The sequence below is a fragment of the Fundulus heteroclitus genome, chromosome 12 (assembly GCF_011125445.2).
Source record: "Fundulus heteroclitus isolate FHET01 chromosome 12, MU-UCD_Fhet_4.1, whole genome shotgun sequence".
In the NCBI taxonomy this organism is placed as follows: Eukaryota; Metazoa; Chordata; class Actinopteri; order Cyprinodontiformes; family Fundulidae; genus Fundulus; species Fundulus heteroclitus.
Genome location: NC_046372.1, coordinates 3,562,369 through 3,576,861, shown reverse-complemented (window position 1 = coordinate 3,576,861; position 14,493 = coordinate 3,562,369). Strand labels below are relative to the sequence as shown.

Here is a 14,493-nt window from a genome sequence, read left to right as displayed (position 1 = left end):
TGTTATACATTTGTTTTTTTGTTTTGTTTTTATAGCGTTGTTAAGCAATTCTCCGTGCTTGAAGGTCCTGACTAGATCCTTTTATCCCGACAAATGCAGAAGGCAATAAAAGTCGTAAACATCCAGTCACGTGATTTATCACTTGACGCTGACAGCTCAGAAAACGGCTCAGGACAGCGGGAAATGAAGAGAGGAGCGGCAGGAGTTTCCTCGTTTCGAATGACACAACTTTACGTGTTAACCGTGCCCGAGTGAGCCCTCTCCGCACCGTAGACGATCTTGGAGCTCACCTGTCGCTAGGATACTTTGCCCTCCTCCGCTGTCACGCCATTGGATGATGAGTGATGGGGGGAAGTGCCGCTCCGCCGCAACTTTGTTACCTTCGTTTAGAAAACTACACAAAGTCCGAAACTGAGGGGAATCGTGTTATTTAGAGTTTTCTAGGTGGTTTGTTGTTTTTAAAAAAAGTGACTTTAGTGATTTCCAGCCGCGAACCGATGATGGAGTTCGGCGAGGAGTCGTCGCCCGCCCTGGCCTTTGAGAAGGACGCCTTTGAGCTCACCGTCGAGGATGTCTATGACATTTCCTACGTGATCGGCCGAGACTTGTTAAAAATCAGCAGCGCCGGCGAAGAGGTGTCCGACCTGCAGTTCAGGATAGTGCGGGTCCTGGAGATGTTCGAGACCCTGGTGAACAAGTACAATCTGTCCGTGGAGGAGCTGAGAATGGAGCGGGACAACCTGAAGGCAGAGCTGGACAGGCTCCTCGGGGAGGGCTCTTCCTCCTCCGGACACAGCGCGGTGAGCTTCCTGCGGCGGGCCCAGCTCTGGTTGTGGGTTGGTGAGGAAACCTAAAGAGGTTTAATCGTCTCTTCTCTGTCCCAGCGGGAAGCGGGGGCAAATCAGCTGGTGGTGGACCTGAACGACCCCAACAGACCGCGCTTCACCATGCAGGAGCTGAAGGAGGTCCTGCAGGAGAGGAACCAGCTGAAGGCTCAGCTCATGGTGGCCCAGGAGGAGCTGCAGCTGTACAAGAGGTCACCACACTGAATGTTTGATTAAAAGCTGCTGGCTCCCCTCTCCCACCAATGCTCAACAATGTTAATCAGCTATTGCTTATAGAAACAGTTTATTAGAGTGTAATCCCACACAGGACACCCCCCCTCCCCCTCAAACACAGCTGTTTGCCACAGTTTAGGTGTGTTTTTACACGAAGGTGACTTAAAAAAAGGTTAAAATAATTAAAAGACAAGAAGTATAACCAAAACGTCTTAAAAAACAAAACAAATTATCAAAGTTTATTTATATAGCACTCTTCAACAATCCATATTGTGCACAAAGTGCTTTACACGCTAAAATAGAAACAAGAAGATGCTGAGACAAGGTTGATAAAATATAAAAGTGAGGCAATATTTATTGTTAAACCAAGAGCAGTACACTATATTAATACTGACATGTAAAATGTTGTAATCACAAAGTAGTGTTTTGAAGCGTTATTTGCTAGGCTGCTATAGTTCAGGGTCCCTATTCGTTCTCTGCTTACCAATAATATGTTTGAATATAATATATATTGACTCGCTGTCCCTGATGTCAACAGAAACACAAGAGCTAAAGCTCATTGAGAGGAAAACCTGATGATGAAAAATAAAGAGGAACTTGTCTAATTAGTTGTGTCCTCATTAAAGTGCTCTCTATTATCGCAGTTGCATGTTTTTTCTGAAACATTATTTAGTTCTTATTTAGATTTTGATGCATACTGTAGATTTAAACACATTTTAGCAACTTTTTATTATTATTATTTTTAACAGTAGCTTTTAGGTGTTTTTGTTTTTTTACAGAGCACTATCCCTTTTTTGCCATTGTGTCGTTGAAGTGTAACAAACTTTTTTTATTATCAGGTTGGTTAGTCAGACTGTCTGCTGAGGCAGAACCTGCAGTTAGCCGCTTCTTAACTCGCTAACCTTACTTTCAAATTAGTATCGCCTGGCGCTCCTTTACACCATGGCGGAGTGTTTTTCGTGATCAGAAACATTTCCAAACAGCCAAATTTGTCTTTTTTCAACAATCTAGTAGCCTTCTTTCAGCTTGCTCAGGTGTGTCCAAAGTGTGGCCAAGGGGCCGATTATGTACAGCCCCCCCAACCCCCCTACTTTTTTTTTTATTTTTAATTAGAGCAAGTTTATTGAAGACAGACTAAATTCTTCTTATAATGTGTTTGTCTTTTGATGACCACGGTTTAGACATTCTCTTTAATTTTTAAAGTACATATGACCACATCTATCCAATGACTTTTACTATAATGAAGCTTTTAATTCTTTTATTAGAATTGGCAATTAAAACAAGCTTTTTCAAAGAAAGACTGACCCAAACCATGTACTTATCGCTGAGAACAAATTATTTTTTTTCATTATATTCGAGCCCAAGAGAATTTCCAAACCAGACGATCATCTTTCCATAAGGAAAATGTGAAAAAATCTTTTTAAGATTTAGACCCAATGATTTTACATATCCCTTTCCTGCAGAAAATCTGACTATATTCTTTAATAAAATATTACATACTCATGTTTTGAGAACCACCTAAAAAAAATTTCAATTATACTTTTTTTTTCATAAAATGTTTTGGCCTTGACGTACTTTTGACTCCCCTGCCTGATCGACAGTGCACAGTAACCTGTGTGGAAGGGGCAATATTTCCTTAAGCTCTAAAGCAGAGGTTCCCAAACCTTTCAGCTTCTAACTCACAAAGTAACAGCAGAAGAGGATTGTTACCCTTAGTCATTCAAACAGGCATACACATACATTTATGGTTGTTTTAGCCATTTGTAAACAGTGCTTCCGCATCTTATCGAACATTTAGCACAAATATGCTTTACCTTTATTACTTTGATGTTCAGTAATTCCAACTTCAGGGACCAGGGCTCCAAACACCAGAAGTGTTCTTTAACTCCCACACTTTGTCTCACATCTCATTCAAATAAATGGGCTGAATTTATACGGGGCTTTTGCTCAAAGAGCAGTCACCCAGTCACATTCACTAACACACACACACATTTATACAGTGATACGCAGATCGCCAGGAAACTTGAACCTGAAAAGAATTTTAAAACTGTAGCAACAGTTTAAGGAAAACATTGAACATCTTTGAAAGCAGAACTTTGTAACCTTGATGCCAGTAACCGTCCCATGGTACATTACATTGTTTGGGTGTAAACCAGTGGGTAATGAAGAATTGAACCTGAAAAACTAGATCCTGCATCTTGGACTTGTAGATTAACTCAGTTGGAGTTTAGGAGACTATTGAGCAGAAACACCAGCTCTCACACTGATTTTTAGTGATTTTTTTTACTCATGACATAGAACCATACAGCTGAACTTTTGGATGGAGAACTTTTGAGGCTGTAGTTTCTAATTTCCAACATTTTTATTATTTCCAGGGTTCCTATAAACAGCCTGGAAAACTGAATTTGAGTTATTCTGGACAAGTATGCACAAACTAAATAGCAATTTAGGGGAAAATATCTAAAATATTTCTTGAATTTGCCTGTGTCTGAATGTTTTATGCATGTCATTTTTGCAGGTTATACAATTTAAGCCTATCATGGCATTATCTGCAGTAACCATGGTCCTGACATTAAAAAATAAATAATTCTGCTGTTTTGAGTCCTGAATAATAAGTTTTTCAAAGTGCCTCAACTTTGATAGCCGCTTTTAAGTGTTAATTGCTGCGCTGTCTTTCCTAGTGACAATAAATCTGTTAAATTTTTGCAGTGGGATTCTGCCTCAACCTGAACCAGCCATGGTTGACGTGGACCTGGAAACAGCAGCAGCCACGCAGGACACTTCCTCCACAATAAACGAGAAGACAACTATAGGAAAACTGTAAGTATCAAGCTGTTTAGAAAAAAAAAAGTTTTTTCTTAATGCCAAAGACAGGTTTTACTATCACAGGTAAAATGTTAGGAATTCAGAGCTGGGCTTGTTTGGCTACAGTCACCTGATGCTGACGTGAAGATAACTGGGAGATTATCCCGACAGCCCTTCTCCTGTCTGCTAATGATGTACTTGTGACCCAGTGAAGTCATGCTGATGCAGAGCATGCTTGTGTGGGGAGTGAGGGAGGGAGGCCGGAAAATGTGTCCGCCTCCCAAGCCGCCGTCGTCGTCAGTAATTACAAGTTGCTTCATCCGCTCTTGCAGTGAAAGGGCTTCTACACATTTCTCAAATCAAGGTTTCATACTTTTCCCAACTCAAATTCCTGTATTCTCGGTTTGCCTTCAAGGGCCCTAAGCATGATGCAAGACTTCGTCTGACTTCATTGCAGGCTTCTCTAGATATGTAACCAGAGCTGCACGATAGCAGGAAAATATTTGAGAGACTATTGCTTCAAATTGCGATGATCTGGATTACGATTACCCCACATTTTTCCAGACACATTTCTATTTGTATTATCGCAGTGTCTTCACCACACTTCATAAGCTTTAGCAACTCAGCTACTGAAAAATTGTAGATCAGGCGTGGGCATTATGGGTACATAGAGTCCAAACAACTGTCCAGATATATTTTAGATGTTCAGTAAGACGGCCCAGCACATTGGGATATATATCGTCATCGCAATGTTCATACCACAGAAGACTGTTTGCTGTGATACAACTGTTGGCTAATATATTTCCAGAATCATGAATTTGCATTTTACTCACTAATGTAATTTTTAACTCTTACGGGAGCAGATGCTTGCATGTGGGACAAGTAACATTGCCCAAAATGCTAAAAAGAAGGAAAAGAAGGCATTTATTACATCTGATGTTATGGAAGTATTTACCAATAGTAGTATTTTCTAACGCTGTGCTTCCCTAATATGCAGAGCATGAATGCCTGACATTTTACATGTACAACTCTGCCAAATATTGCTTCCAAAAGTCTTTTGTGATTACAGTATTTCACACACGATGATATGGCAATAACAATTTAAACTGGATATAAAAATCATGAAATGGATAATTGATGGATCGACAGATCATTGGTTTAATAGGTGGATATATACTGTAAATATAATGATGGATAGTTGAACAAACTGCACGATAATTGATGGTGAGGATTTTTAGACAGTGAATGGAGAAGAGTCTGGAAATTAATTTGTTTAGTCATGGAAGGAACTTCAATCAGACCCGAGGCTTTCAGACTCGCAGGATCGGAGCGCACACTGTGAACTAACTCTGGACTCTGTCTCTGTTTGTAGGTTTTCCTTCAGGAGGAAATGAGAGGAATCTTTCACCAGAGCTCACCATTTCAGAGGCAAATGGGATTTATCTGCACAATTTCCAACCACTTTTGTAATAATTATTGTTTACACACATGTCTAACAATATTTTGTACTGTGGATTTTAACCTAAGATGGTTTTTAGTATTACAGTGCTGCAAAAGCTGAACCATGAATGTTTTTTAGGTAACTTGGAAGGTAAATGTAAAGTATTATGTTTTAGTTATTCCCTTTGTCAGCATTTTTACTCATCTAAATTGTCTTGAAATGACATAAACATCGACATTATGCACAGATCTCAGTAAATAACATATGACCCTGTCTAGCCAATATTATCAAAACAATGCAGATTAAATGTCTTTTTTTATGCTGGATTTGTGGGGCCCGTTCATTTAAGTATTCTAAGTGTTTCAGGTTCTGAAGAAATTGGGAGAAACACCATTTTCCACATGTGTGATGTGTACTGAAAAACAGGATCACTAACTTTAGCCGTAAAGCTCCATTTGTGAAAGTAAATCCGTTGGAGTCTCTTTGGTACTAAGAAAGCAAATCTGAGTGCTGCACTACCAGATAAGATGCGTAAAAAAAGTAAAAATTAAAAATAAATTCCTTTAGATCAAACATAGTCTTGCTATAGTAGTTACATACCAGCCAGAAACTTCAATATATTTTATTGGGATGTTGTGATGGACCTCCTGAAGGCAGTGGCAATGAAAATCTGAACAGTGGGGCATGCGTTTGTACCTGCAGTCCTTTACTCTGATACGCCGTAGTACCTCTAGATTAATAAACATTGTCCACCTGTTTGTAGCTCAATCCTGGTATAAATACAGCCGTTTTCTGAAGGCTTTAAAAAGATCAGGGACAGGATCGTGTTGAAATCTAGCGCAGAGTTGGGTTATAAAATAAGCGTTGAACATGACGAACTTGTTTTGTACTTGATTTTATTTAGCAGTATAGGATTAGAAGGAGGCTGCTGCTTTGTGTTGGTCCATCACACAATATCGTAATAGCACATTATAAATTTGGGATGTAAATGTGGATAAATTCAACAATGGAGGTGAGGTTTTTATTTTTAGCGCATAATGTAAGAAAACAATTTTCAAGATGACTTAGGAACTTTGTTTTAGGCCCCCAAACTCTAAACTCACCAGTAAATTTAATTTCACCTGCAAACATTCTGCTGTGTTGGTCTTCTGATGATTGGCACCAAAGTAATCAGCACTAGTAAGTCAAACGTGAGGCAGCTTGTAGCCAATCAAATGATGCCATTTGATCACATGACACCAGTGCATTGCGTGCTTTTGGGGAGCCAGTTTCCAGTTTGCCACTGATCGGCTAACCGTTAAGACTCACCTCTGTCACGTGATCAAATAAGCACAATTTGATTGGCTAAAAGCAGCTCGACTGTCTAGTCCTGAAAATCACAACTTCACAGGGTAATAATTGTTATAAATTCAAAGTCTTCAAAAAAAAAGGTTTGATTCTATTGAGGATATTTCCTCAGTAAGCTGACAAACCAGATCTATAATGTGTAGCACTCTACATTCTGCACATCAATCTGGGTCTGCTCCCATTGAATCAGTTTGGGAAAAAGACATTCAGCAGAACTTTCCGAGCTGATTGGACAAAGCGACATCTTGTTCCCGCCTACCAAAGTTTAGTCTCCGTCAATCACGGTATCAAATATAAGCAGCAGGCACCATGAGAAACTGTAACAAGTTTACGCTGGTCAAGGCACTTCTTGCTATTCTTTCAAAGATGAATTTATGGATTCCAACAAAACAGAAGTGATAGCAGCTACGTGTGCGTCCTCCAGTGCTGCCATGTTCATTTTGGTTCAGCAGCTTTTGCCTTCGTCACAGCTGTACGTCCCGCCTTAAACCATAATACTGTAACGTGATTGGCCCGAACTGTTCTTGGATCGGGCCCAAACGATTGAGACGACAGCGGGACAAGATGGATTCTCATGTGTTTGTGAAAGCAAAAACAGCGAAACTTCAGCTTGCAGGCAAGGTTTCTGTAATGGCCCATCTACATCTTTTATAGAAAATTTATGAATCTTTTCTTAACACCCCTCACGATTCCTGTGTACTTTTTATTTCAATCTTCAATACTTTAAGTCTCCAGATCAGTCCAGTTCCTGAACTATAAATACGTAACCTAAAAATATACAAATACTCCAAACTATTCACACACCTGACAGATTTAGATTAGAAACTTTGTAACGGGCAAGTAATGACACCGTCATCCCTCCAAAAAAAAAAAAAAGGTAAAAAACATTTAAAAGGATTTATATATACACATTTTGTTTAAAGAAACCTTGTGTAAAAGTATGCACCTTTATCAATAATCAATTGAAAAAAAAAAAAGTTAAACACCCCTTCCAACTTCTGGAACGCTTTTTCCGTGTTTGCGTCGCTATTCTGATCATTTTTGGTTTTGAGCTCTGGGTTTTTTGTGGTTGGAAGGCCTCCTGTCCATCACCTTAATGTTTAGCTCCATCCAAAAGGTTCTGATCCAATTCTGGTTTGCACTGATTGGTGTCACCCCAGAACAATACTACTTCCAGTCAGAACTAGCAAAAACAAAAAGATTACGAAAAAAAAAAAAAAAAGCTAAATCTGCCAGAGATGTGAATAATTTTGGACTCAACCTTTCACAGCAGGCATTTCTACAGCAAACAGGACATGAATATATAAACCACAGACTAAGTAATAAAGGAAATAAAAACAGCACGAAACACAGCACACTGCCCTACAGAGCAGTAATCTGAAGGTCTTGGAGCGTCAGGAATGATATTTAGATCCATCAGCATTCATCAGGCTACAGCTGGCATGAAAACTCAACTGTTTTATTCCTCAGTGTCCAGCTCAGGTAAGTTACAATATCCAGAAAAGCATTCACAACCCCACAATTCATTTAGAAAAATATATACAAAATAAAAAAAAACTACCATAAAAGCACAATTTGCAAAAAACCCGCACATGTATTACAGCTTGGAGCTTGACTTTTGGCGTGTCAAGACATCACAGAAAAGTATTTTTTAAAGACTTTGTTAGCTGTACCTAAAAGGCCTCGCCAACGTCGCCTGAAAACAGCTGCCATCCAGTGTGAGCAAACTTTCACAGTTTGAGCCAAGGGTGTGCGGAGATGGATGCTTTGCTGCGATCGCCGTAGTCGTAGAGTAGCTCCTCGTCCGCCTTGATGTCTCTGGATGCCACCAAGATCAGACGAGGCGTCCCATCGATGGGGTGGAGCCTCGTCTGGCAGTTTCCGTTTTTACTGTGGTTCACCAGTCGCCCAAGACGGCCCGTTTCCTTCGTAGCATCTATGCTGTAAAAGAAAAACTAAATTAAAAATGTGCTTCGGTAGCCTGGAAGTGTTGTAATCGTGTCGGCGTTGCTTTGACCTACCAGTATGCTTTAGACTGGTACTGGAAGTAGTACATGTAACAGCCCGTTTTAGGGTCCTCTGCATACTGGGCCTCTCTCTTTTTGGCCTCGGCCAGGTCCAGCAGGTCGCCGTGGTACTCGACAACAAAATCTCCCTTTTTGAAGCTCTTGACAGCAAATACTCCTCTTCCTTTTCCTTCTATGTGTTTGACCTAATGACATTCAATATATACACGTTTAAAAATCGGCAAATCTGACTTATTTTACCGCCGTATCTTTGGTTAAATAGACGTGTTGCATTACCTCCAGTCCTTCTTCAGTGTCATTCTTTAGCAGGTCATCAATGTGTCTGTGTTCTTCACTCTGACAGATCAAAGTCTTAATTAAAAACCAAACACATTTTTTAATTATCACTTAAAGCCGTCGTTGTACTCCCTTACAAACCTTTAACTCGGTTTTAGTTTTTCTGTTACTTCTCCTGATGGGAAAATAATCTGTGATGCTGTTCTGAAGAGTTTTGTTCTGCACCCTGGAGAGACAGACATTGTGATTGCTCAGCCGGCTGTGACAGTGCAGCATCAATGGTGACATGATGAACTCACTTCTTTGCTCCAAGCTTGCGGCCGGTTTTACTCCGAGGCTTGGCTGCTGGCGCTGCAGGACGGTCATCTGATTTTGCGCTGGACTCTTCTTGCTTGGATTCATCAGTTCCTTTCTTTTTTGTCTCGCTTTGGCACGGCCCTTTGGGGTTCTGCTCTTTGGAGCTACAGCTCTCAGATTTAGTTTTATTGGTTTTGTCTGAAGGGAGAAAGAGCCCGTGCTTTAGAGCAAGAGTTTTCATAGCCCCATTTAATTTTTCACCCTTTGAGATCAAACTTTATTTCATTGGGATTTAATGTGACGAACCAAGTAGTGATTTTTTTTTTTATACACACACACACACACACACACACACACACACACACACACACGTATAAACATTTTCCAACCAATGATGGCATTAAGTCCCTTGTGGATATCTCTCTGCTAGCATTCACAATTTAGACAGTTTTGCTCATTTTTCTTTGAAAACTGCCTAAAGCTCACTTGGCTTAACTGAAGAGCGCTGCAACATGAATTTTCTCCTGTCAGTTTAACAAGTTTTCTTCCACTACTGTCTCACATTTCCATCTTTCTCATCAATTCTGACCAGCTTTCATGTCCCTGCTGTGGGATAAAAAAAAAAAAAAAAAAAACATCTCCACAGCACGAGGCTACCATCAAGTTTCTCTGTGTGGATGGTGGTGCATGTTTTACAAACAAATTTTGTTTAAAACCTTGGCATCCCCATCTACATGGCAGATAAAGGACAGACTTAATTTATAAAGCTTGCATACGTCACTTTCCACGCAAATGCAGGCATCTATAAAATAAAAACTTGACGTCAGAACATGTGGTCCCTCACCCTAACTCTCACCCATGTAAACATTCATTTTGGAGATGGGAAATTGGCAAAGCGTTTGGTTAAGTGGTGAAACGCAGCCTCACTGCAACATGATTCCTCTCAGACATTTAATTTCGCTCCATATCAGACGAGATTGACTTAATCATAAGCATTTAAAACTCCAGTGTTGTTCATGATTGCTCTGGTGAGTCACAACTGTACATAAGGAACTCCCAAATTAAAAAAAAAAAAAAAAAAAAAAAAAAGGGTCCATAAACCAACTGAGAGTAAGTCTTAAATAAAATTTTGCACAACATTTAATCAGTTTTTCATACCATCACATTCCTCTCCCCGATGATCACCAGTGGAATGTGTACCACAGATTAACACAGTGACAAGCTATGAGGCAATCCCTCAGCGTGCTGGTTTGTGTGTACGGTTTTATAAAAAATCATAATTTCTTTATTTTTTTTAGCTTTTGGGCATATGTAAACATTTAGCATAGATGCTATGTAATGTTTTAGAAAAGAGAAAACCCCAGATCTGCAGAGAATATGGCTAATAGTTGCCCTAACAGCAGATTATTTTGTCTGAGCTGTCGATTTCTGCAGCTCCCCCAGAGTTACCAAGGGCCTTTTCCATTGCTTCTCTGATTAATACTCTCCCTCCCAGTTGTCACTTTAGGTAGTTTTCCATTTCTTGTTAGCCTTGTACAACAGTACCCATGATATATTCTGACTATGGATTTTATCCCCGACCTGTCGGCTGTTTGTTGCTCATCATGGTGTCATTTGCTCTTAAGAGACTTTGCCAGAAAAGCTGTGTTTTTACTGAGGGTAAATAACACAAAGCTTTAACTCCATTTAGATTAGATGACTTATAAAGGCAGTCGACTAAAGTGAATTTTATTTACAAGTATGAGTTTAAAGATGTTAGATACAAATACACTGTACTGTTCAGATTTTCACTTGTAAAAGAAATAGATAAAAAATACTTTTGTTCCTCTATCAACCCCCAACCCTCTAAAAAAAAATCCAGTTATAAGGCAGAAAAGTGGTAAAGCTTCTGGATGCTCACCTTGCTTTAGCTTTGATGGACCAGGATTGGCTGCATCTGAATCATTCCCCTCCTGGATCAGCATGCTGTCGCTCAGTGGAGATCTGGGTTTTCCTGGACTGCGCAGACTCTGGAGAACTGACTGTCCTTTACCCACACATTCCTGAGAGAAATTAGCGTTGTTGACATTAAATCAGTTATAAAAAAAAAAAAAAAAACTTTAATAAACTCTTAATTCTAACATGGCAAAATAAATGCAATGTTATACAATTCAATATACATCATGATAACTTTTTTTTAAATAAAAGGTGATATGACATTTCCGATATCTCAATAAATCATATTTCAAACACCACAGTCTGATTACAGGATTTTTCACTGATTCACGTTCCTGGTTTTATGCGTTTTATTTTTGTTAAGTAAAATTTTTCTGATATGATATATGGGAGGAGTTTTATAAACCTGGCAAAATAAATTTAAGTTTGTACAGGAATCTGTTGTGGGCATTCTTTGCAGCCTTTCTGAGGCCTTTGTTTATATTGATATCGGCAAAACACACAAACAACCAGGTACGCACTCACACACCTGGCTCTTACTTACATAACATATAGCAGGAAGTTTAGCAGATGTAGTGAAGGTAGAAAGTCGTGGCTTGTTACACATCTTGTTTTGGTCTATAGACTGCTCTACAGCCTACCTAGTGGTGAAATTTCACCCATTGCACCTTTAAAGATTGACGTTTTTACCAAAAAAAAAAAAAAAAAAAACTCAAATAAAATATTTGTGTACTGTTAAAAGCTAATCTTGGCTACCTAGTCGGACTCGTGGGACTATAAATGACTATAGATCGGCAGGAGTTTTTTTGTTAGCTCCTAGTCTTGTGCAACTCTCTTTAACAGTGTTGCTTCACATTGTGCTCCCCTCCATGTGAAACTGAAAAATAACAATGGCAAACTTCACAAAAAGCTCTCTTAGAATAACCTGTCACCGGCCTCACCCAGTTATAAACCACTCTGCAGACTTTGTTGTAGCCTCATTTTATTTTCTTTGACGTGGTTTCCATTATAATCTGTACACGTCAAAGTATTTTTCTCGTTCAGTTTTATTGTACAAGCATCAGGCATAGGTTAGTCACGCCTTGGCAAGGGACAATGTTTTGTGGTTTGATGGACGCAGAGGCCTCGCCAGTAGGGGCTCTGCTAGTTGCACATTTTTTTCAATTTACAACCATATTATTGACAAAAAAAAAAGGTTACATAATGAGTCATCGATGTCTGCTCCTCCTCTCCATTGACTAAAATTGACTATTCCATCTCATCACATAAAAGATCCTGGAAATTCAACGTGATGCTAGAGCGAGCAGCGGGTTGGGGGGGGGGGATCAGAAAGGAGAAAAGGCAAAACGGCGCTATCAAAGCTGGAGCTGAAAATCCAAGACAGAAAATTTATAGCTGAACAATACCAAATTTGGTTGAAGCCCCAGAAGTTTCCTGAACAGCCCGGGATCTCACGAAAGATGACTTTTAGATGTCTATTAGCAAGAAGCCCCAAAATTTCATTACATTTAATTAGTGTTAATATAAAAATGAAGAAAGTCCACTTGTAGGCAGAACAAAAAAACAAAAGTGTTGCTCAATGAATCAAGAAAATATAACAAACATGCTCAATGAAGAACAGTAGACAGTGTTGTAAAATGTTTTCATATTTTTTTGGTAGGACAAATAAAAATAGTAAAATTTCTTCATAAGGGCTGGAAAGATGCAGGAAAACAGGAACCAAGGAACATATTTAGAGAATCAAATGTTCAGAAAGCTCTCATAATTAAAAATAAATGTTTATAGCCGTTTCTGTTTGTCAGGTTTAACAACTTATCAAGACAGAATGAGCAGACATGTATGTCAAGGTTTTTCTAAAAACATCCCAAAGGCTGTCATTACCTCCTTCGGTGAATGTTCATTTTATTTTATCTTTTTAATTAATCCTAAACATTGTCTCTTCATCCGTTACTTCAACCACTTTAAAAAAAAAAAAAGAAAAGTGAACCATGTTTTTCATTATTCTAAAGCTTTTTTGTTGGATTCACAATAATGTACTGCAAAGAGTTTATGGCTGAGACAAAAACGTAATAGGAATTTTTTCCATATCAAAATAAAAAAAAGGTATAGTCGTCCATATTTAAAACGAGGAGAAACAGAGGGATATTTGAACCACTTTGTTTCCCTCCACTCTTTAAAGTCACGCCTCTTTATACAGTGCAGCCATTTCTGACTTGTATTGTGCTGCTGGTGCCATGCTTGTTGATTGACAGCTCCTTCTAGAGGAATATGTCAATTATTTAACACTGTAGGCTCATGTCTCTGATTGTTTGGCTGTAGAGGCCAGGAAATGTTGCGCTACAGTCTGGTTCTCACTACCGCAGCATGAAGCCCTACAGAACCTTTCACACTCGGGGCAGACTTGGAGGCGGGGCCCCTTCACTAAAGTTGGCCTGGGGCCCCAAAATGGCCAAGTCCGCCCCTGCTCGTGGCAATAACTGCAGCTCTGATTTCGTTGCCTTTCAGAAAACTGGCTGTCGAATAATTTTTAAGGTTTTGACCCAGTAACCTGCGAGGCATTGTTTCAATTGGTGGCACACCTGGACAGAGGTGGAAAATGCGTCATAAATGGAGACCCCACTTGTTATAGGAGCTGACGGCGTAAAAAGCACCAGAAGTAGCAAACATACCTTTGTTTGGGGCTTGTTTTCCTTCGCCTCCGCTCGCAAATTGCCTGGATTTTCAGCAGTCTCACCTGGTGTTTGTTCCGTTCTCAGCGCATTTTTCTTCCCTTTATAAAACACGAGAATATTCACAAACAACCATTTTAGTTTAGTCACGCAGAACGACACGACACTCTTCGTGTTTTATTAACGAAAAACACAGGTAGACGATGTTTTTCGTTTCGGTTAAACAGCATTATCTGACCGCGTTCTGCATCTAGCACACTTCACAGCCGCATTGCGAGAGTCACAACTAGCGAAGTTAACCTTTTGCCATGTCAAGTTCCGGAATATCTTCAAAAAATGATGATGTGTCCTGTAAACGTTTTCCCTCTGGGTCGCCGAGTTCTTTGGAGAGTTTATTTTCACCTCACTCATTGAAGAAATATCAAACCACAGCGAGTGTAACGTCGCGCATCGTGTTGGAGGATTTAAAAATATTGCCTTCTTCTTCTCATTGGTTAATGTATCGAGGGGCGGAGCTTTCAGGACCATATATAGTGCTATAGGTTGAGCGCGTGCACCACAGCATCTACTGCAATTTTTTTTTTTTTTTTTTGAGAATGTGAATGCTTTCAATACCTTATTTGAAAAAAAAGAATAGA

The 14,493-nt window shown here is 39.5% G+C and overlaps 2 protein-coding genes across 2 annotated transcripts; one reads left to right on the top strand and one right to left on the bottom strand.

Moving 5' to 3' along the window:
- Window positions 1-159: 159 nt before the first annotated feature.
- On the top strand, window positions 160-5,630 carry rilpl2 (Rab interacting lysosomal protein-like 2). Its single transcript, XM_021317003.2, has 4 exons — window positions 160-800; window positions 885-1,036; window positions 3,768-3,878; window positions 5,236-5,630. The coding sequence occupies exons 1-4, from the start codon at window positions 498-500 to the stop codon at window positions 5,255-5,257; spliced, it is 588 nt and encodes a 195-aa protein (XP_021172678.1). The 5' UTR covers window positions 160-497; the 3' UTR covers window positions 5,258-5,630.
- Window positions 5,631-8,089: 2,459 nt separating this feature from the next.
- On the bottom strand, window positions 8,090-14,334 carry kmt5ab (lysine methyltransferase 5Ab). Its single transcript, XM_012863401.3, has 8 exons — window positions 14,156-14,334; window positions 13,856-13,956; window positions 11,152-11,293; window positions 9,254-9,449; window positions 9,096-9,180; window positions 8,955-9,014; window positions 8,673-8,863; window positions 8,090-8,592 (listed from the first exon to the last, which is right to left on the bottom strand). The coding sequence occupies exons 1-8, from the start codon at window positions 14,163-14,165 to the stop codon at window positions 8,382-8,384; spliced, it is 996 nt and encodes a 331-aa protein (XP_012718855.2). The 5' UTR covers window positions 14,166-14,334; the 3' UTR covers window positions 8,090-8,381.
- Between the last annotated feature and the right edge of the window lie 159 nt (window positions 14,335-14,493).